This window comes from Macrosteles quadrilineatus, unplaced genomic scaffold (genome assembly GCF_028750875.1).
Source record: "Macrosteles quadrilineatus isolate MER2022 unplaced genomic scaffold, UCM_ALF_1.0 Scaffold_1__1_contigs__length_201487025, whole genome shotgun sequence".
Taxonomy (NCBI): domain Eukaryota; kingdom Metazoa; phylum Arthropoda; class Insecta; order Hemiptera; family Cicadellidae; genus Macrosteles; species Macrosteles quadrilineatus.
This window is the reverse complement of record NW_026542594.1, coordinates 187,223,352-187,245,927: the sequence shown is the minus strand read 5'-3', so window position 1 is coordinate 187,245,927 and position 22,576 is coordinate 187,223,352. Positions and strand designations below refer to the sequence as shown.

At 37.1% G+C, this 22,576-nt stretch overlaps 2 protein-coding genes across 5 annotated transcripts in view; both read right to left on the bottom strand.

Annotated features, from left to right (window-relative positions):
* Positions 1-2,878: 2,878 nt before the first annotated feature.
* Positions 2,879-17,401, bottom strand: LOC128992037 (ADP-ribosylation factor-like protein 6-interacting protein 1). The gene is made up of 5 exons (XM_054415388.1): positions 17,232-17,401; positions 5,795-5,925; positions 4,348-4,585; positions 3,263-3,347; positions 2,879-3,177 (listed from the first exon to the last, which is right to left on the bottom strand). The coding sequence occupies exons 1-5, from the start codon at positions 17,262-17,264 to the stop codon at positions 3,047-3,049; spliced, it is 618 nt and encodes a 205-aa protein (XP_054271363.1). The 5' UTR covers positions 17,265-17,401; the 3' UTR covers positions 2,879-3,046.
* A 3,386-nt stretch (positions 17,402-20,787) lies between these two features.
* Positions 20,788-22,576, bottom strand: part of LOC128992004 (thioredoxin reductase 1, mitochondrial-like) — a 21,699-nt gene continuing 19,910 nt past the window's right edge. For all 4 annotated transcript variants that reach the window (XM_054415338.1, XM_054415363.1, XM_054415346.1 and 1 more), the window contains 2 exons: positions 22,004-22,362; positions 20,788-21,199 (listed from right to left, as the gene is read on the bottom strand). In XM_054415338.1, coding sequence (XP_054271313.1) covers positions 21,070-21,199; positions 22,004-22,362 — 489 coding nt within the window. In that variant the 3' untranslated portion in view covers positions 20,788-21,069. The remainder of the gene's footprint in view (positions 21,200-22,003; positions 22,363-22,576) is intronic.

Below are 22,576 nucleotides of genomic sequence, written 5' to 3'. Positions count from 1 at the left end.
TGCACTTTTTCCTAAATAAATAGTATCTTTTTATCAATTTATTTTAAAACAAATAATTTGTAGTATATTATTGTTGAAGTCTGGTATTAAATAAATTAATGGGCTAGTTGTTTTTATATTGTTTTTTTTTTATAAGTTATTAAAAGTAAAAAACACCATACCAAGTCTCCTACACTCCTTTTATTGAGATTAAATTACTTATTGCCAAATTTTGTTTTTAGATTTATCTCACAGCTAAATTTGGCATTTAAATATGCAATTTTGATAACTAATAAAAATAAATCTATAAGTTTTGCATTCTTAAGGAGCAAATTCAAATATCTGAATAATATAAAATGCTATACATGGGTTTAATCACAAATGTCCCGTAATTATAAACCTGTTTGATTAGAAACTCGATAAGGCAACTAGAAATCCTATTGGTGCACAGGTTTGTGTTAACAGGGGTATTTTTATTTTTACGAGGTATATAATCATGATGGGAAGTATTAAATCATCATTATTCAGGATTATGATCGATAGAATATCAACACTTTCATAATACTAAATGGCCAACTTGTAACTCTCAGTTATAAGGATACATTTAAGATAAAGATATAAGCATACCACGGCTCCCTAAACCCACTCCCGGCTTAACAGTTAACAGACGCGCGCCATTGAGAGTTATTAGGAACCTCGATGTACTTTGATAAACAGCATTTTCAATAACACGGTGCAGCCATGTCACACAAACACAAACATATCTTTCCCACAACGTATGACAGGAAAAGTTTAATAGGCTAACCTTACAGACCTTGTATCTTTAATTCGAAAAGAGGTTATAGTAAAAGCCAAATTTACACTTCTTAATCAAACTTTAATCTAATTACACATTGGTACAAATGGTTTTAATATTTATATTTACAACTAACCATATTGATTTATGTAAAAAATCTTACTTCAAGGAACAAAATTTTTTCACTTATTGATATACTGTAGCTACATAAAAATTGTACTCTGTAAAACCGCTGATCGGATAAAACATCATTAAGACAGGAAAAATATCATTAAGACAGTGGTGTATTGAATCTCTGTCATTCCTTTAACCAATACATTAGAATAATCCTATTTATTACAGGCTTCAAAAGAGTTTGGTACTGTAACAGAACACAGGTTGCTACGAACACCAATCTTCGGTTTTAACATGTTTAGCCTATGGATCACGTCTACTGGTGCAATTACCTGCTGTCATGTGATCCTTATGACCTTGAAAGGCAGCCGGTTTCAATCCTCGCAGGATCAGCTTAACTTCCTCCCTCTGTTCTTCTGAGTAGCCACATTTGTCCCATAGTTCAGCAAGCATTATATTACTGTTGGCAATAAACTCCTTCAGGTTGTGTTTCCTTTCACCCTTCAGTAATTGCTGTGATCCTTAATCATCTCCTTAGAGAATTTCAGTTCGCTCTCTAAGAAGTTTAGATTTAGCCATCATATCATCCTTCTTCTTCCTATATCTTGCTAAAGAGTTCTGTTATAAAACTTTAGATTCTCTCTAAGACACAGACGTTGAGTCTAGACTCCACTTATGTGTCGCCCGCCACTTAACCAATCGGTAATAGTTACAGTACTGTCCATTTTTACGTGTTTTGTAAAATATGACTCAATGTTTATAAAAAATCTACGTGTTTGCAAGAACGAAATGAAGATGATGTTTGTCTGAAGATGATCACTTGAGGATTGAAACCGGTTGCCTTTCAAGATCATAAGGGTCACTTGACAGCAGGTAACTGCACCAGTAAACATTGATCAGTGTTTCACAGGCGTAACTCAAACAGAATTAAGCTATATTATTAACGATGGATGATTACTGCAAATTTTCGAATCCAAAACTTGTTGACGAGATAAAAGAGACAATTGTTTAAGTCGTACATATGCCTAATTCTTTAAATGATTTTGTACAGAAGTGGGAGACTATTTTTGAAACCAGCTTCAAGCCAGAAATTAAATAAAAACTTGCAAAATGACTGAAGGTTTTCTGTAAACAACAATCTTTCAAGCTAAGTGATAGAATAAATGAATATCTCTTGATGTCATTGTCATTGAAACTGTTTACCTGGAGAGAGCCCTGGGGCTGGAGCTGCTTGTGTGCCTCTGGTGCAGATGGAGGAACAACTTCAGTCTTTGCTTGACTCCTACCAGGAGTATAAGGAAAACCCAAGGAGTATTTTCAACTTCAAACCAAGGAAAAAGAACTCTGCTGTTTTCAACTTGAAGAGACCTCAGTCCAAGCTAGAACCATCGCAGAATGGAAACCCTCAAATGGGCCAGCATGTTCAAAAGGTAGGAGTCAAGCAGAGACTGAAGTTGTTCCTCCAACTGCACAAGAGGCATACAAGTTGCATCAGTAGTGCAACTGATATGACAGAGTTCAAAAAGAGAATTCAAGATTTGGAACAACTGGATATGACTTTGAAGAATCAAAAGCTGAACTCTGTGAGATCATGGAAGAGTGCAATTTTGCTCCATTCAATCAACAGCTATTTGTATTTGGCCAAGCTCATCTTTTGACGACTAAAAAATTAAAGTTACTACATTAAAGGTTTAGTTGTCATAAGAAGATGAGCTTGGCCGAATACAAATAGCTGTCGATTGAATGAAGCAAAACTACACTCTTCCATGACCTCACAGAGTTCAGCTTTTGCTTCTTCAAAGTCATCCTCCATTCAATCAACAGCTATTTGTATTGGGCCAAGCTCATTTTCTTATTACAACTACAAATTTAAAGTTGAAGAACAGAGGGAGGAAGTTAAGCCGTTCCACGCCAAATGAGTATCCGAAGAAGTCCTCAATATTCACAAACTTGGGATTGAAACTAATCTAAATATATGTACATCAAAACTACAAAAAAATTGTTTATAGCACACAAATATCTAAATTTAAAGATAAAAACAAAATGTATAACATAAAAACTAGGAGTATTTAGCCATAGTGCATGTGCACTTAACGCTTATCACTTATTTGTCAACGTCTATACAAAGCAGTAATTTTGCAGGCGCCACAAAAGAGATCAGTTTGCCTTGATTTTTGCTCCACCTTGCAAGCTTTTCAGTACATTGGCAATGTTTTGGAGAATCAGCTGATAATACTTGTGTAGAAGTCCATGATGACTCAACCCGGGCAGTAGCAAAACAGCTGTAACTGTAAAGAGAAAAGCATGAGCACTAGTGATCAACACAAGACACTTAACACTACTTAATCAATGTTACGACGAGAAGCAACTCACCTATTAGATACGTGAGGAGGAGGTTGTTGACTTTGTTGCCAATGTATGCGAGGAGAGTCAGAGAGAAGATGGTAACAGAGTAGTACTGTAACATAAAGAAAAGAATATATTACCGTCCAGCTTAAACAGATTGTTGGCCAAATGCTCTTCACCAACATTAGGTGGATTAAAGTAAAACTCTTAAATATTTTTGCTCACAACATAAGCTGCCGTTCCATAATAACTGGCCGCAGTTTGGAGCATAAATGCTGATAAGAGCAAACGAAACAAATATTTAAATTATTTTCTATCCAACAAAAAAGCCACAGTGTAAATTAACATACTGCTTTCCAGTGTTTGTGGACATAGTTCAACAAGAAATAAACAGATAATAGCACGGGATAGTTGCTAACAGGGGAAGTGAAAACCATTACAAATCCAATTGCCAAGGAATACTTTGGACAAAAAGTGTAAATACAGGGTGGGGCAGAGTGGACTCCCTGATTTGATGGGTTAACTGTATAAAAACCATACAAGATTATTACAAAAGCTTTTTATTTCTGAAATTTAAATACAATGCCATTTATTTTTCATTAAGTTTTAAAAATGATATCGTCCAGGTGAAGACCTTGACGAGCGATGCACATATTCTGTTCAATGAAGTTTTCAAAAACTCTACGCAGCATATCTGGCATTATTCCAGTGATAACATTAACAATTGCTTCCTTAAGGGCTTCCAAGGTCCTTGGTCGAACTTTGTAAACCTCAGTTGCAGATTCGGTCGCCCGTACACTTGTAATCCATTTCCTTAAGGTTTTAGCATCGGGAACACTATCATGACAATTCAAACCAAACCGTCTACGAAATGCACGCTGGGTCGCCACCACACTATCCTTATTTTTAAAGAACGTTTTGACTACAAAACCACGATGCTCGCCAGTTTTTCGGCATGGTGTCTACTAACAATGGCGTCTTTCCCCCCACCACATGAAACCTCTCCCACTCCACTAAGTCGCTCGCACGCTCTTCAGCGACTGATTAAAACTAGGGAGCCCACTCTGCCCCACCCTGTAATTTAACAGTTGTTACAATGCAATGTAACTGACCAACTTGGGACTGGTGAGCTTGAGGTCCTTGAAGGCGACCAACTGATGAGTGGCAGTCGCGTACGTCTGGACCAGGGTGCGGCAGATGTTCTCAAACTGTTTCTCCTGAGCGCCAGTCCACAACGCAGGGTTGTACATTGTAGCGCTCAGCGTAGGCACCAGGTAGTCCAGCAGTGTTATCAACAATCCTGCACAGCTGACAGCACTCAGTAGTGACGGCTCTGCCAACCATAGTAGCCTGTAAATGATAGGACAATTATTGAACTAGCATTCTGTAATGTAGAACCTCCACTCTCAAATAAATAGTTTAAAGATACCTTGAATTTGTTGCTAAACAAGATCCTCTGAGAATATCAAATCTTAATAGGTTTTACTTATAAGTATAAGTATACCACAAAAGCCAACCATTTTAAGATTGTATTTATTTATTTTTTAGTTGTGTAACTCACTATCAGCATATTTAAAGTTTTTTCAAGGGAAATAGTCCAAACCGTGGTCTTGTTACCATCTACTATTTTGTAGACATTTTTGTTAAGATTGTATAATTAATTGATATCAACAGGTGGCTTGGTCAGTAGCCCAGGGTGGCCACAGAACGCCTGGAATAAATTCACACAATTTCCTGGATAGCAAAACCTGGTTTTCCTGGTAAAATAGTAATTTAGTAAATCTTTTACTAGGGGGTCTGCGAAACCCTGATTTTTTCAGGCCGGGTTGGGCCTACAGTTGACCCGAGGGATCGGTATGTCCAGAATGATTATCGGGACAAGCTCAGTTCAAATCAAGCCGACCGCAGATAGTGTTTGAGAAGATTCATGAACAATAACGATGTCGCCATGACCACGGAAGATATTCTCGATTTAGCCATAACCGTGAAAGGTCAAGGTGTTCTTGATTTCTCAATTCTGAATGATCATAGATGAAGTTCACGATTTGGCTGTGACCCCACAGGATGTCTTGGATTTTCCCTCGACTACAGAAAATGTTCACAATTTCACGGTGACCACAGAAAATGCTTTTGAGTTTGCCGTGACCACAGAAGACATTAAGATTAATCCACCCCACCACGACAATGTTCGTGAATTTGCCATGACAGCTGAAAATTTTCTGATCTTGCCTTGACTGTGGAAGATGTTGATGATTTCACAGTGACCGCAGAAGATCTCTTGGTTCTCGGCTTCACCCTGACTGCAAAAGACATAAAAATTCACCTTCACCTGGGATTGATCCAGAATTCAGATTCAGATTTGAAGGCGAGCAGTGCTACCACAGGGCCACCTATACAATCACATATTGAGTACAAGTCTCCATCAAGACTCAGCAGAACGCTGCATCCTAAATGGAATTTCCAAAGGTAAATCCTACATACGATTTCTCAGAGTAAACATTCTTTTAATAAGATTTTAAGATTATAAGATAAGAGAAAGGTTCTGATGATAAAACTCACATAAAAAGTATGGTAGATGCTCCAGCTAACACTCCAGGATACCAGTTTTTCTCCCAGAGTAACACAGAGTTCATTTGTAGGACGATCTCTCGCCAACCCTCTAGTTCTCTCTTCAACCTCTTCACATGATCCTGCAAAGATGCAAACCATTAAAAAATGCTCCAAATTCTGATTAGTAATAAACTGTCAGTAGCTGAAATGTAAGATAGAAGGATATAGAACAAAGATTCATTAGCCTTATAATTTTGACATAGATAGTGTAAAATTTAAGTGTAGGTCTAGTCTCACTGTTAAGATCAGGTTACCGATAAGTTAATGAGCTACAATTAAGTAGTTTGTATTTTACTATACTACTTTATCTTAGTGTAGTCTAATCATGAGACGAAAAAGACAAAAATGCTCTAACAAAGAACTACATAAAATAAAATTTCAAAACTTGTTTCCGACATCTAGTAACTGATCAAGTGGCCTATGCGCGACAGTTTATTTTTAAATGATAGACATGTAAATCACCAAAAAGCCTGAGATGAACCTAACCGACTAAACACTCTCAACATTTTATAATCTCATTTATGATCAACACAGTAGCATTTAATAATGTTTAAAAGTGTTCCACCCCAGACAGAAGTCTTAAGGCCTATTAAATTTGTACCTACCTGACAAAAAAAAAGTGTAGGCCTAAATGTGAAATATTTTTTTTTATTTTTTTCGATTAACCAAACTATTTAGCCTATAAAATATTCAAATACAATACTAAGACCCTACAGGTAATGGGAATTAGGCTACGTGAAGGCTATTTGATTTGTGTAATAAAGTAATGATTTTTTTTTATTATCAAAAATAATTAGCTTGTAAAATATATATATATATATATATATAGGCCTAAATATACAAAAATTAGACTACAGGTAATGGGAATTGTCTGCCAATGGGTATGGCAATGGGAATTGGCGCAGGTAGATGGCCAACGGAATGTAATGGAGCAGATGGTGGCAAGGACGAGTCTAGGTGTTGTCTGCTACATTGATTTACAGTGAAGATTTGTGAAGTTTTTAAAGTTTAATTTTGGTGTGACTGGGACGGGTGGCATCGTCCTGTAATCCAGCTACTAGGTCACAAATTGTGGATATTTATAGGCATGCACTGTGGATGCGATACTCCCTGGTGTGGATTAACGTCCGCACGGGTGAGTACTACGACTATCCGCAGTACTATCCTGATAATTAGACCAATTCGTATATACCAATGAAAAAAAGTGGTTCGGATTCCACTATAAACTATAGGTCCCTTAGTCGCCATTAGCTGTAGGCTATGGGCTATTAATTAACAGCTGTGTCTAAGGAATATGTCGGCCTTAGTCACTAACAAGACTACAACATCGCGCCACTCATCATACACTCATCTCCATTCATACTTGGCTTAAAATACCTACTTTGTATGGTCGCCATTTCAAAGAAAAGTATAACGTGGTTTAGAACGTTTAAAAGTGTTTAAAATCTATGTAAAAGAGGTTTATCTAAAATACCAAAACTGGGCCCCATTTTCATAAATATTTATAAAAAGTGGAAAACTAAAACTCACGTTTTTTTTATTGCTGGAATTCACACGTTTCAGTTCTGAAAGTTTATAACCCTAACACTTTACTTTGTGCACCACATTATAAAAAAAACTAATTTAAAGCTAGGCCTTATAAGTTTCACTTCAATCCAATCGTTATATTTCTACAAAGTTTAACCACACTCACTGAAATAAATTTTAACTTTTGGTTAGGCCTAACTGAGAGACGGGAAATAGTAGTACCAGTTTGACTATGGATGTGTCTACTTCATGTTCCAACAAATTATCATGTAGAGCTCCCCACCACCCACCCCACCCAACAGATACTCAACAACAGATACAACAACAACAGACACTGGCGTATTGTTGGTGTGTGTTTGGTAGGTTGTGCTCTATCAGTGAACTTTGTACCTACACTGGCCGCTTGTCAAACCACCCATCATTCTGTTTACAAACAAACTGATTAAGCAGCATTGTTGCTGCCATATACTCTTGTTATCTCTATACTACTGTCACGTTTAAGCAGCAGCTGTTTACTTCATTGTTTGTTGTTTGAAACTGGAATTACAATACTGAAGCTATTATTTACAACAAATATTGCCATTAAAAAATTAGTACTGGTGGTAAATTGAGTAGCCACTTATTTTTAAAGCTACTAACAACACTGGAAATGTAATATAGTTTTAAATGAAAGCCTGCTTTAATAAAAAGCCTTTGGGAAATAAAGTCTTTTTAAATATTTTATTGTTTGTACTCTAAATTTGTAAAAAAGATAATTTTGTTTTGGATTTGTTATTTGTTCATGTACATTGGAACTGAATATAAACTCTAATGAAAATAAAACAATTTCATCCCTGGATGGAAGAGGGCTGAGGTCCTCAGTACTGGGAATATTGATGGTTACATCACATCACTGAGGGGTAAGGTTTTTCGTTTGAAAAAAAAAAAGTTATCCAAGTATCTAGAAGACCATAAACTTAATTTAGAAATCGAAGATTTTATTTTAACTTTAGTTCCATCAAAAAAATCCAACAATGATTCCATTGTGGATGAAAGTGGCGTTGCTAGTACTCAGGCCTCCATACAAGACACATATTCCGATACAAATATATTGTTGAATTTGGATAGGGACGGGCCCAACGCAGCAAGTACCACTCCCTCTAACCATTTAAGCATTCTTAGTATTAGTGAGTCATGTGATGAAGAAAATAATGTTACAGTCACTGACCTTCATCCTGATCAGAATTTTTAGCTACAAGAACTTGAAAGAGAAAAAATTAGTTTATTCTTCAGCGAGATTGGCTCACAGATGATGCTATTGAACACTACTTCCAGTAGGCCTAATCATCCTCCAAAATAATCACAAATTAAAGTTTTTTTTTATCATAAAACCAATTATTTCTCAAGTCATAAAATGTCTGAAAGATATTCACTTTTTACTTCAAGGTTCCGTTTTTACTGATGAATCTTATGTTTTGATACCAGTGAATGCCTCGCCTGCTGTGGATAAGCCAGGAGGCTCAGGCTCGCCTTGGAGTCTTTTGTTGTATATAAAGGATGTAAATTTGTATATTTTTATTCATTGAACGGGTAGAACTATGCACATGCACCGAAAATCGCAAACTCCTTACAGAAATACTTTGGGATCCTTAAAAACTGTAATATCTCAGTGGTCAAAGCCCCGCAGCAGAGGAATAACTATGACTGTGGCGTATATATGATTCTGTTTGTTAAGGTAATCATTCAGCTCATTCAAGGCCCATCTCTGCTTGACTCGATGGAAAAGTTTATCCCTGTTATTACTGAGTCCAATGTAATTGCTAAACAGGGTCATCTTGCCTTGTTATATAGTGATGTCAACCTATGTGTAACTGCAGATACACTGAGGGAGATGATATTGAACCCAGTTTTAACTTAACTACTTCACCCCTTAAAAAACATAAACAATCGGATGACCCAATAAGTGTGGATCAAGCTAAAGAAACTGGATATACCCTACCAACTCACGATATTTTAACTATGGACCGAATCCAAAAGAATATGTGGAATGGAGTACTGTTGTAAATACAAATCTGACTGTACGGTATCAAATATGGAAAAAATACTCTAAATTCTGATTTGTAAAAAATTTGTCAGTGGCTTGAAAGTTTAGATCATTCAATAAATTAGAATTTTAAGATCATGCCTTAGAATGTGTAGCTACATAACCTAGGTGGTGAAAAATGTGGGTGTAGGTTTAGTCTTCCTTTTAGCGAATTTCCCATATAGGGAATAAGCTATGACCGTAGGTCTCATGGTAAGACCTAGACCCGGGATGGATTTACTTTTTCGTTTTGAGGTCCCCAGAGACCAAAAACACCATCCGTTCAAATTCATATATATATGTGTCCGTTAGCGCGATAACTCGAGCAAAAATGATCCGATTTTGATGAAATTTGGTACAAACGTGTAAACCTACATTTATTCGAACGAGTTCGCGAACCAGCATAATCGGACCATGGGAACAGGGGTTTATGGGGGGTTTTATGGGGTAAAAATGGGTTTTCCCATTTTTTACCCTAAAAACAAAAAATTTTGCAACTTCTTTCTCAACCATTTTGTAGAGCTTAAAAAAAGAAATAATTTAGTATATTGAAGCGCTGTTGTATGCCTAACAGTCACGGAGAAAATTTTAAAAAAGTGTAATTTAAAATTCCCATGTTATTCTTATGGAGAAAATGAAAACTGTTGTAGTTTACTTGTTTAGGGATATATTGATAAAATTTGGCAAATTTATTTATTTCATCCTATACTATTGACATATGGTCAAAAACACTTTTTACCTTCCCCGTAGCAGCAAACCTAAGCACTTGTTAAATCTAATGTTATTTAAACTAGCTGATACCCACGGGCTCCACCCCGTTTTACTATATTAGTATTAATAAAAATATTGATTGGTTAAGTTAAGATGAAATAAACAAAACAGAATACAGTAATGGTAATACAAACAAATAATAACAGCTGAGGTATTTTTAACATTAGGTAAATGGAAAGTTCCCTTTGGAAAGCAATTACGACCTTATAGGGCAATTTATGAAATAATTGATAATTTGGCGCAAGGTTTCTCGTCATGACGAACATTTTAAGTATATGGTTTATGGGGGTGTGACTTGTAGTTTTCTCAAAAGTTCATGGGTACTTTTGGCTTTATATATAGACTAGCTGTACCCGCGGGCTTTGCCCCGTTTAACTTCTTAATTTTCAAGATGAGCTCGTTCGCATGGCTCAATCACGTCCTGGTTGAAGTTCGTTCGCTACGCTCACTCACCTTTAGGTTGGAGCTCGTTCGCTGCGCTCACTTGCCTTCAGGTTAGCTCGTTCGCTACGCTAACTCACCTCTAGGTTGAAGTTCGTTCGCTACCCTCACTCACCTTTTGGTTGCAAATTAGCTGTGTCATAAATTTAAAAAAATAATAGTGCTGCACCCTGTTGGTAATCCTTGTAACTTTAATGCTATTGAACATCATAGAACAGAAACAACTTGTTTAATTGAAACAGCTGTTAAGATTCTTTAATTCCATTTAAATATGAGTACTCATAAGGTTACCATGGGAAACTCCAGAGCCACTGGGGCAGAGCCCGAAAGCCCGATCAGAATAAAAACTACTTAGTTTTCCTATTTAATGCCCAAAGAATCGGTGTACCGAATTTCAGCCTCCTAGGTAAATGGGAAGTGGGAGAATTAGTGATGAGTGAGTGAGTGAGTGAGTCAGTGAGGGCTTTGCCTTATATATATATAGATTGGGAATAAATATGTCTTATTTATAGAAGTGTTTTAGTAAAAATGTAATCAGACAAGTTGAAATTCGCTTAGTCTGCAGGTTGGCTGCGGCGGGGGTATTTAAGAATAGGTTACTGACAATGATAATGGGAATTGGCGCAGGTAGATGGCCTGTCTTGCCCAACGGAATGTAATGGAGCAGATGGCAGCACGGATCTGATACAGTAGACTCTTGATAATTTGAAATTGGTGGGACAATCAAATCAATTGGATTTATCAAGAGTTTTGAATTACAGTATCAAGAATTTGATTTATAAGGAAAAAATAAACCATTTGAATCACAGAGAGTTCTACTGTACAACTTCTGACTCCTCCACTTTCTACTGCTGCAATCACTTTTTTTCCGCAATCGAAACGTGTTTGTATTTATGATTAGGTTCCATGATAAAACAACAAATTATTTAGCTTCGGCCACGGTTCTGCACATCATAATGCTTCAACAAAATAGAACTTAGTGAACTAGAAACCTAAGTTTTAAAAACAACTTCACTGTGCATGATTAGTAAGCTCATCACTGCCGCCATGCGACGAATATACTCACTCATCAAAGCACTGTTTATATACAAACTATTGTTCCAATGCGAGGTTAGCCACTGCCGTGAGACGTTGTTTCGGTTGCCGCTTATTGTTTCAGTGTTATTCTTTACACAGAGGATACGCATCCGGTAACAACCGGGCGTGGATTAGGTGTCCGGCAGTGACGTCACCGGGTTGTGGGGGCCCGGAATGCCATTACCACAACAATACGGTGATTGGTGTTCGTGGTGTAGTGGATAGAGTGCTTGGCTGATATGCAAGAGGTCCCTGGTTCGTATCCATTGGTAACATTAACTTTTTGTCACAGATTTTGCTTTGAATGCCATTTTTTCTTAACTGTAGGCCTACATCTTTTGTTAGAATTTTTTAAATTTATAATTTTATTTTATGGAATTTTAACCTTCATTTGATTTCTTTATTATCAGCAAGTTTGGTTGGTTAGGATAGGTTATGACAGTAACTGCCGGACGCCTAATCCACGTCCGGTTACTGGACGCGTATCCTCTGCGTATACTTTAATCTGGTATTGGCCCTAATTTGTTTTCAGACCGGACTATTGTATCGGTGGTAGGGATTGTTAAAAATGTAGTACCTATTATAGTGTGGGCTTTAGGCTTGATCTAATGACATGCAATAGAATAACGATAATGAATGTAGCCTACTCTAAGCATTGTGGAAGGAACCTAACCTCAAAATTGTGCTTGACCACTGTCAACCAGACGATAGGTCTAACTACCTGCTGATGCTGCTCTAACTAAACATCAAAACGTCCAAAACTACTGTGGAACAGAATGTAAAGTTCTCTGTTATACAGCAACATGAAGGGATCCCTGACTTTGATTTGTAGAATGTTTTGCTGACAAAAATTAGAATTACTGCGTGACTTTGAATTAATGAGTGTTTTGCTGACGAAACTTAGAATTAGTCCTACTGTGTACATTCCAAATTGGCCTTGCCTTTTTATGTGGACTTGGAAATACAGAGAGAAACATCAAAATACATGGTAACAATTTGGGTAATTCTGAGTAATTACTTGATCAACCCCAAACTTTTTCATTTCTACTACGGTCATAAGGAGAAAACAAGAAAAATATAATTCAAGCCCTGCAAGGCCATCATAAAGGTTGCCGAGCGATAAGAAGGTTCAAAGTCCAAGCGATAACAGTGGACTGCGGGAGACGCGCGGAAGGCCAGTTGTGACAGTACCCAGGGCCGGCCCCAGGGGTGGGCGGACCAGGCGGTCGCCCAGGGCGGCGGGGCCAGGGTGGGGCCGGGGCGGTGGGGCCGGTCGGCGGAGCCGGGGTGGCTGCGGCAGAGCCGTGGCGGGGAAGCCGGGGCGGTGGAACTGGGGCGGCAGAGCCAGGGCAACAAACAAATTTTAGGGAACAGTAAATTTTTAATACGAATAAAATAATAAATTCATTAAGTGAATGTGAAGAGTACAATTATCTATATTGTAACATTTTACGCAAAGAACAAGCCTAAGAAGATAAACGGCAATTCAAACATCGATTTAATATTATAATTTACGCCCAAATATAAAAACAAACCACTCGGCTTGTGTATCGAACAACCGTCGCCACGACGTTACCCAGGACGAGTGACAGCGTCAAAGCAACACTGCAGCGGTTGGGATTGACCTGGACACGTATTTCTCTTTCTCTCTCTGCCTACTTCCACGACGTTGTGTTTACTTCATTATTGATTATTTTGGTAGCATGGGCTTCCCTTCCCTCCGAGAGAGAGGAGTTGCAAAAATGAAATATTTTGCAACTTTTTATCTTAATAAACAATGTCGTACAACAATTAATAACATTGCCGTTTAGGGGAAAATCCAAGATGGCAGAAAGTCCTGCCGACTCTTAGGTCAGATTTTAAACAAAAACCAAAAAATAATTGATATCTCTGCAACTTTAAACATCAACCTGCTTATGAAATGAAAATAATTTTAAAATGTGAAATTTACACTTAGAACCCTTAGTACATAATTAAGCAGAGTTCAGGGAGACACCATAATTCGGCGATTGCTCAAGGAAGGGGTGGAGCCCAGGAGTAAACAATTAGGCGGGACAGTGGTGTAGATACGGGGGGGGGGGGGGGTCAGGGGGATATGTCCCCCCCTTCAACCTATAATGGGTAAACAAATTGTCATAACATTTAAAAAATAACGTTTTAACATATGGAATGAAATAGTGAACATTTTTAATTTTACTTCTATTGTATTAAGCTTGTTTTTCGAAAGTATACTTTCAACATCAATAAATCGTAAATAAACTAAACTGCAATGCCAGTGAAAGTAGTATGGTTTTTGCGCGCGAAACAGAGTACAGACACAAGTCACGGAAGGTCAACTCCAACAGCATTAGCCTATCTGCCCCTCCACAACCACCACCACCACATCACCTTTTACACCTACCTGAAATTAATCGTTTTAACGTGAGCAATAAAATAGTTAATCAAATGTTATGCCTATTGTACTAAGCTTGTTTGTTTGTACGTATACTTTCATTATCGATAAATAAATGGTAGGCCTAACAGACTAACTACATGCCGTGGGGCGGGCGTGTGCTCCCACTATCTCCGCGTTCCGCCACCTCCGAACCCAAATCCGTCCCGCCACCTCCGAATTCTTGAGTGACCCTTATAATCCCGTCACTGCCTGCGTTGTTAGCTGTCATTGCATCCACGGCTGCGAAGCCCCGTGGATGGAAGATTTAAAGAAAATTTAACCCTTGGGTTAGGTTAGGTCAGGTTAGGTTAGGTTAAGTTAGGTTTGGACGGAAAGTCTTAACGCAGGAAGTAACCGAGGATTATAGGGGTCACTCTGAAATTCGGAGGTAGCGGCACATGGAGGTGGCGGGACGCGGATATAGCGGGAGGTAACCGCGGCGGGATATTTGCGCACCAAACAGACGTTAGTCATAGGACGTTCCCCGTTCAACCACCCATCGACACCCTCCTCTTCCTCTACCCCGTCACCCACACCACGCTTAATCTGTCGTCTGGTGTTAATTATTGTGCCAGTGTGTTCTTATGATTTTCGTATTACGTGGTGTCTCATGAGTGTTATTTTATGTCGAAACAAAGTAAACTGATCGGGTTTTTTTACCCCGAAAAGAAAAATTTGATGGCGTTAGTTGGTGTGGCAATGGAACGACGAAGTTAAGTGATTTTATTACTCGCCTTTGAAATAAAATTTTTTAAATAGGCCATTTGGCCAAGTCCCGTTAACATATTAATCAAAATATTCAGTGGTAAAGGATAGAGAAACATAACGTTAAATGTTATCATAATGAAAAGCCTAGCCTAAGTACTTAAAAAATAAATGTAATAAAAACTAGTCCACATGCGATCAAAGCAAAAAGTTTAATTTCATAAGTACAAAATTGCATAAAATTGTATTAAGTATTAACACCCGATTTCACTTCCTAAACGCTTAAAAATAGTGTTTAGAGAAGTTATTTTTCTCCAATTTTCCGGACCCCCCTCACTTGTAGGGGGGTATTCCATACCCCCTGGTGGGCGGCGGTCGCCGACCTTGCCCAGGGGGGCAAAGTCCCTAGGGCCGTGCCTGACAGTACCGTTATGTTAAGTTATGTTAGGTTATGTTAAGTTATGTTAGGTTAGTTCATTGGGCTAACCTAACCTAACTTAAAATAACCTAACCATGCGGGGCTCGAATTAGGCCTATATGTTTCTTGTTTTCTGAGAACATCCTTATGACCGTAACTGGCTGCACTTTACTTTAGGTCCTGCACTCATTCGAATGAAAATATTGATCGATATATTGATTATTCAATATATCGTTTGGTTAGTTAGGTAAGGTTAACCTAACCTAACTAACCAAACGATATATCAAATGAAACAATCGAATAATCGGTATTTTCATTCGGCTGTTTGTGTAGGACTTAGAGTAAAGTGCAGCACCGTAACTTAGTAAAATACGAAAAAGTTTGTGGTTGACCAAGTAATTGCTCAGAATTAAGTTACCAAAATTTGAAATATTGAGATAGGTAAGTTACTATATGGAGTACGGACTGAGCTTATTATTTTGAACGGGTACAGTCTCTTAACTGGGCTATGCTAATATCGATTGAAACTATCGATTCGATTAGTAAACCTTTACGCAATTTTTTCACCATCAGCAAGTTTGGTTGGTTAGGTTATGAATTTTATAGCCTAATGGATATAGGGCTACCTATTTAAAAATATCGATTATTAATTAATATTTTCAATTTGATAGTTTCAATCGATATTAGCATAGGCCTAGCCCAGTTAAGAAACTGTACCCTTTTGAATTAGGCCAACCGGTAGGACCTATCGAATGTTTTGATAGCCTATAGGCTATTGAGTGTTTGAATTACCAAGAGTGGACTGTAGCCTACCAAGTTAGAGCTTAAGGGGAGTCGCTACTGAAACTAGTGGTTTTTAATAAAATCCTTTTAAAAATTATCATATATACTTTTTTAAGTTCATTTAGTCTTAGAAAAAGATTTACTGCCGTTAAAGTAAAAAAACATTTTTTTTACATGCTTTTTGGAGTTTTTTAAGTTTTTTGGCGGGAAAAAATGGGGTTTTTTAAATCTCTTATAACTATTTAACTACTGAACCAATTTTATTGTTCGATATCTTATTTTAAAGAGCAAGGAAAGCACATACTTTCTGTGCATACTCATGTTATTTTCTCAATTAGTTTATAAGTTATGGCTTCAAAAATAAGTTTTTGAAACATTTATAGGTTATAAATTTTTATAATTTTTTTTTCATGTACTTTTATTTACCCAATTACAATATCCATGCACAGAAAGTTGATTTATAGTATAAACAATGTGTGGTAAAAAATTCATTCATATAGCTATAATAGTTAAAAAGTTATAAGAACTTATATATTAAAAAAAACAAAATTTTAAAGTCGCGGAAAACAGGGGTTGAAGTTTATACGTTGGTTTATACTAGGCCTAGTTGATGCCCCAAAAGAGGTGTGCGCGCTTCACTTCAAATATTTTTTTCACAGTGACAAAAATATATATTATACCAAATGTTATGTTTTTCTGAAACCTTACAATCCATAGAACAATATAAAAAAATAATAAAAAAAATCTAGTTTTTTACAAAATTGGTAGTTTTTTAGTAGCGACTCCCCTTAAGCTCAGAAAAAAAAATAGGTTTGAAGTAAAGCACATAAGTTAGCTACTTGATTGATCGTGTTTTATTTTGTCTAGGCCCAGTTGTTTTTTTCATGAAATGACTTGATAGAAGTCCCATAAAGATTCTAGATAGGCCTAACTAGGCCTGGGTTTTGACAACTTGTCAAAATACTTAATCGAATTAGTGCTGCTTAAACATTCCTAGATTAAAGACTTAAAATGCAGTATAGGGTCATCTAAAAAAAGGATGTTGGCTAGGATAAACATTTTCAAGGGTAAAGGTAAAGCAACTTAGCCTACTAACTGTATGAGCACAGTTTAATTTTACTTAATCTAATGCAGATAAAATTGCTATTGCATTGATTAGGTACTCTACCTGTTCATTTCCGAATAGTGTGGCTTCTGACATCTTGTAGGTTGTGCTACAACAGTTTTGTTTTAATAAAGAATATTAAAACTATAAATACAATTTAACGTATTTATTTTATCCTGTACAAACGAGCACATTAACAAAACAAAATAACGTACAAAACGGACTTTCGGGACTTTATAAGTAAACACACAAAAAAAATGTTCAGTCCAGTCTACACTTCAGTCAGACTCAGACAATTAGACTGAGTTGAGTGAGTAGTGAGTGAGACTGTGGAAGTGGAATGGACTGGACTTGGAGGAGACTGGAGCCAACAGACAAAGGGAAGAAACACTGCCTTCACTATCGGGTATTTAAGCCCCCTGCAGACGGGGACAGTAGTGGCGTCCAGTAGACCTAGCCATTAATGGCTGCCAGTAATTGTCCGCCTACTGTCTACGTGTGATGAGGTACTGGACGCCTCAACGGCCAGTAGCTACTGGCCGCCAGTAAAGACAAAATAGTTTGAGTTTACTCAGGGGAGGTATAGAAGAGGCTACGATGACAGCTGTGGGCTTCTTATTAGCTCAGCTGAGAGAACGCCATTACCGTAACAAAACGGTCAGCAGCCATCGGCCTCGGTGGTCTAATGGTTAGCGTGCCGGGCTGATATTCTGTAGGTCCTGGGTTCGAATCCTACTGGTAGCGTTAACTTTTTGTCCAAGATTTTTTTATTATCAGCAAGTTTGGTTGGGTTGGTTCGGTTATTACAGTTTTATTATTAAGTCATTATAAAATTTTAATTGAGCAAATTCTAGTTTTATTTAATAAACAGAATTATTTTTCCGATTACTAAACTTTTGTTATATTATTTCTTTATCAGCAAGTTTGGTTAGTTCGGTTAGGTTATGACAGTTTAATTTTATAATTAAAAAATAATAAAATTGAATTTGAGACATTTATAATTTTATTTTATGAACAGAACTATTTTTGCGATTAGTAAACCTTCATTGCCAAAATGCTTTCTACTACAGCGCTGTTCACGGAGGAATTTTGAACTAAATGCCTCATTCGTACCTCCCCTAAGTCAGACCCTCACTATCGCTGATTAGATATTTCTTCTATGATCAGAGGAAAATTGCAACGAGCATCATTATAGTTCAGAATATATGTGAATTTGGCAATTTTTAACCCATAAAACAACAGAAAATCATATTTTCACATAACCGGCTCCGACGACCTTGATTGAAGCATTGATTATATACAGTGTGTAAATTAATGAAGCAAATCTGTATTTTTAAGCCGAAATAGATAGAAACAAAGATTCCATAATTTACTACACCAAAAAAATTGTTTAACCCCTCAAACTGAGTAGGAGGTGACTAATTTTTTTCAAATAATAGCAACCCCTATTGAGTGACCCCTCATTTTGAAAGATTTGTCAAAAGAAATGCAATGACATAAACCCGAGGTGGATATCTCACCCCTAGCCAAAATGGTGGGTAATCCAACATTTGAATTAGGCCTATGTGAAAATCACCAATTTCAATATGGAAACAAATCTGTATTTTTTAACCGAAATTGATAAAAATATATTGTTTGTGGAATTGATTGTTCACGAAAGTTACACATTTTTTTACAACAAAATTGTTTTTCAAACCCTGTAACAGGGTAGGGGGCGATGGTGACTTTTTTTTAATAACAACCCCTCTGAGTGACTCCTCATTTTTAAGGGTTTGTCAAAAGAATTACATTGACGCAAACCCGCGGTATAGGTATTTCATCCCTAGCCTAGATGGCGGGTATTCCAAAGTTTGATGTGGTATGTTAAAAAGCACCTATTTTGTAGGGCTCATATTGTTAATTTATTGAAAGCTTCAGAGGAAGGGAAAGAAAACAAAATACAAAATTACCATGTTAATTTTATGGAGAATAATTTAACTGTTGTTGTTGTAGTTTACTTCTTTATAGATATATTTTATTTTTACAATTTCTTTATTTCATCCTATACTATTAACTCTTCTCTCTAATAAAAACTCTTCCTCTCTCGTAGCAGCAAACCTAAGTACGTGGTATATAATACATTTGATTTGTTTATAGAAATATTTAAGAAAAAATTCAAATTGAAATGTGCTTAGCCTGCAGGTTTGCTACAGTGGGGGCATTTTTGTTTATTAGAGACAATTGGTGTTGCGATGTGAGGCATTCTGAAACTACTAAGAAATACTATTTGTCAGAAAGTTACTGGTTAGGCTGTACGATTGTATAAAAGACTTTCCCTGATACTTATTACCGACAACTGACTATGTTGTTTAGTTTCTTAAGTTTTTCACTGGTTGTATAGTGAGGCACGAATGGGACAGCGTTCCCACACTGATTTTCCAATAATCCCATGTTAATAGTCATTCCGAGTTTTTTAGTCATAAATCGACAATTACAGAACACGTTTAAACAGTTGCAAATAAGTCATGAGTCTCATGCGATAGTGTTATGATTATGAACATTATCCACGATGCTGATTCGCGGAGGCATCACCATTGTCTTCAGCAAGCGCCATGAAACAGCAAATTAAATGAAAAAACTTTTATTTACAAAATAAACAAACGAGAAGTAGTGCATCTTAGCACTAATACAAAGATGATCAAAATGACCGTCTGTTGTGGCTGGTATACTTGATCAGCAGATACAAGCTTGATTCACTTAAAAACTGTTAAAATACAATTAAAACAATAAAATAATGTTAAACCTTACATTATTCAGGATGTAACAAAATGCACGCCCGATTCCACATATCAAAACAAGTAAAAACACATCTAGCAACGGATCCTCGACTCTAGACCGATTCGGCCGCAATCCGCCAACTTGCAATCCTTAAAAAACAACTAACAACTCAAAGCCCTTTGGTGATTGTAAACATTGTCTGTATTTGTGGAGACATAATCATCATCGTCTTCCGCAATTGCCGCAAAACTGTAACCATCTCCCGCGTACCCGATGTTGGTAGATGCTCAGAGGACGGTTACCTTTCCAACATTAACCAATTTATGAATATACCACTGCTTGTTACATGCTGGAACAACAAATGTTTTGTGATGAATAGATAGTTTGAGTTAATAGCCTTCATGCATATATTCCTGGAGGACTATTGGCTGATATGCAGAGCATGGGCGGAACGAGGCCTCGATCAGCTCGGTGAAGGAACATTCTTTTTAAATATTTTATTGACAAATATTCGTTTAAATAGTGATGACACGTACACTGTTAAATCTGTTCCTAAGTCATTTGGCTTATGAAAACTAAGCAAATGACAATATACAGTATACTTGTTAGGGTCTGTTACGCTTAAAAATCGCTTGAAACGTACAAATTTGATTGCTGTTTTCTGTAACCATTAAGTATATTGTTGTAGCACTACATACATGGCTCTGATCTTAGGTTGTCGAACGAGAGGGTGTCTTGTAAGTTTTGACCAACCTGGTAACAGGTTAATCCACATTTAATTCCGTTTCCGTACAACATAAAACAAACAATATAAAACTTCCAAATAAAAATAAATCTAAATAAGGTACAATAAGATGCAACACAGTTTAAAAAAACTTATTTATTATAACAAATTACAGTAGCTAAATGTTTAATAATTATTTACACTCGCAAATTTATATTAAAAACATAGTTTGACAAAAAAAAGTTCTAATAGATGACAAATGTAAACTTAACAAATAAGAGCGCCCTTTACCTAACAAAGCTTCCAAGGATAAATATCAAGTGAGTAAAGACACCAATACTGGAGTGGGTGTGGGGGGGGGGGGGGGGTGCGAGTGAGTATTGTACGCTTGTTGTTCATCGCAGACGGAGTTGTAACTGTTTAACTGCAGCAACTCTGCGGGGTGGGGTCTAGGCCGGATCGTTTAGTGATGACTAAACGGGTAAATTCCTCCGAAACAGTAGGGTGTATTCCTATTGTACCTTCCAACTGTTTGAAGGTGATACCAGCCCTGGAACACAAGTCACATTACAGTTACACACATTATTCCTAATACCTTCAATACTTTTAACTGAAATGGCGACCATACAAAGGTACGTATTTTAAGCCAAGGATGAATGGAGTGAGAGTGTTAAGAGTTAAGATACAGTAGAGTCACACTTTTCCTAACTGGGACTGAACTATATTCAGAATATCAGAATCAGAATCAGAATCCATTTATTGTCATTTGTCAACATTACATTGCTATAGACAACGTCAAAGAACATAAGAAATGCAGTAATATGCAGTATAAAAAGAAATAAGCAGATGTAATAAAATATTAACGTATCGATGGCGAAATTGTCACAAATGTCAATAATTTAGATGCGATCACAAGATATGGGCGTTAAAGGCCGGTGTCACGAGATATACACCCACACGACATCAATAGCGTTGCTGAAGTTTGTGAAATCATTGCTAGCATTTTAATGTTCTTGGTGTTATTGCTCACTATGCGACAGCATATCAATATCCCTAACTTTGGCAATATTGCCAGCTTTGGCGAAGTACTGCAAGCTTTTCCAACATTTGCGATGACATGGCTTTGACAACGTTCAAAGTGTCATAGTTAGTTCTGTAATTTTTTTTATTTTTTTTTTTTTTATATATAATTAATTAATTTCCAAACTATAGTTTGTGAAATAGCAGGGTATGGAACACCAGAACTCTACTGAACATCCAAATAATTAAGACCCTTATAATTAAGTACTTAGTCGAAAAAAGTTTAATAGAATTGCAAACCACTTTTATTAGTACCATGTATTTTTATACTCACTTGAGCGCAGCAGCGTATCCCTGCATAACCTCCCCAGCTGCGGGTCCCAGGAAGTGCAATCCTACTATCTTCTGGTCTCCCCTCCTCTCACAAATGGCCTTCAGATAGCAGTGTTTCACGTTCTTTTGCGGTATGAAGAACTCCGTAGGCTTGTAGTACGCGTGGTAAACCTCCACGTTGTCGGCCCCCAACTGTTTGACGGCCTCCTCCTCACTGAGGCCCACACAGCTGTACTCCAAAGGCGTGAACACAGTAGTAGCTACGTTGTGATAGTCCATCTGTGTCTTGCCGTCTCCGTACAGTCTGGAGGCCAACAGCTTGCCTGCTTGCACGGCCACTGGTGTCAGTTCTGGCTTCTCCTGCGGGCGAATAGAAAATAGCAAGTTATACCCGAACCTTTATTAAATAACAAGATGGATGACTTGGTGAGCGACTCATTCAACAAAAAGTTTTTGAATAAAAAAATTAGCCTCAGCAGCTGGTCCATACAGATGGTATGTCTACTTCAGTAACCAAAAGTCAAAGATATGATGATTCTTAATCTTTTAAAACTCAACTTTTTATCAAAATACT

What these genes read in the sequence shown, in the direction of transcription:
- LOC128992037 (XM_054415388.1), bottom strand. Translation starts at nt 17,264, where the DNA reads ATGTCAGAAGCCACACTATTCGGAAATGAACAG. An exon ending in GCATCTACCATACTTTTTAT is followed by an intron (nt 4,586 to 5,794) that starts GTGAGTTTTATC and finishes TATCATTTACAG; the next exon opens with GCTACTATGGTTGGCAGAGC. An exon ending in AGCTCACCAGTCCCAAGTTG is followed by an intron (nt 3,348 to 4,347) that starts GTCAGTTACATT and finishes TTTATGTTACAG; the next exon opens with TACTACTCTGTTACCATCTT.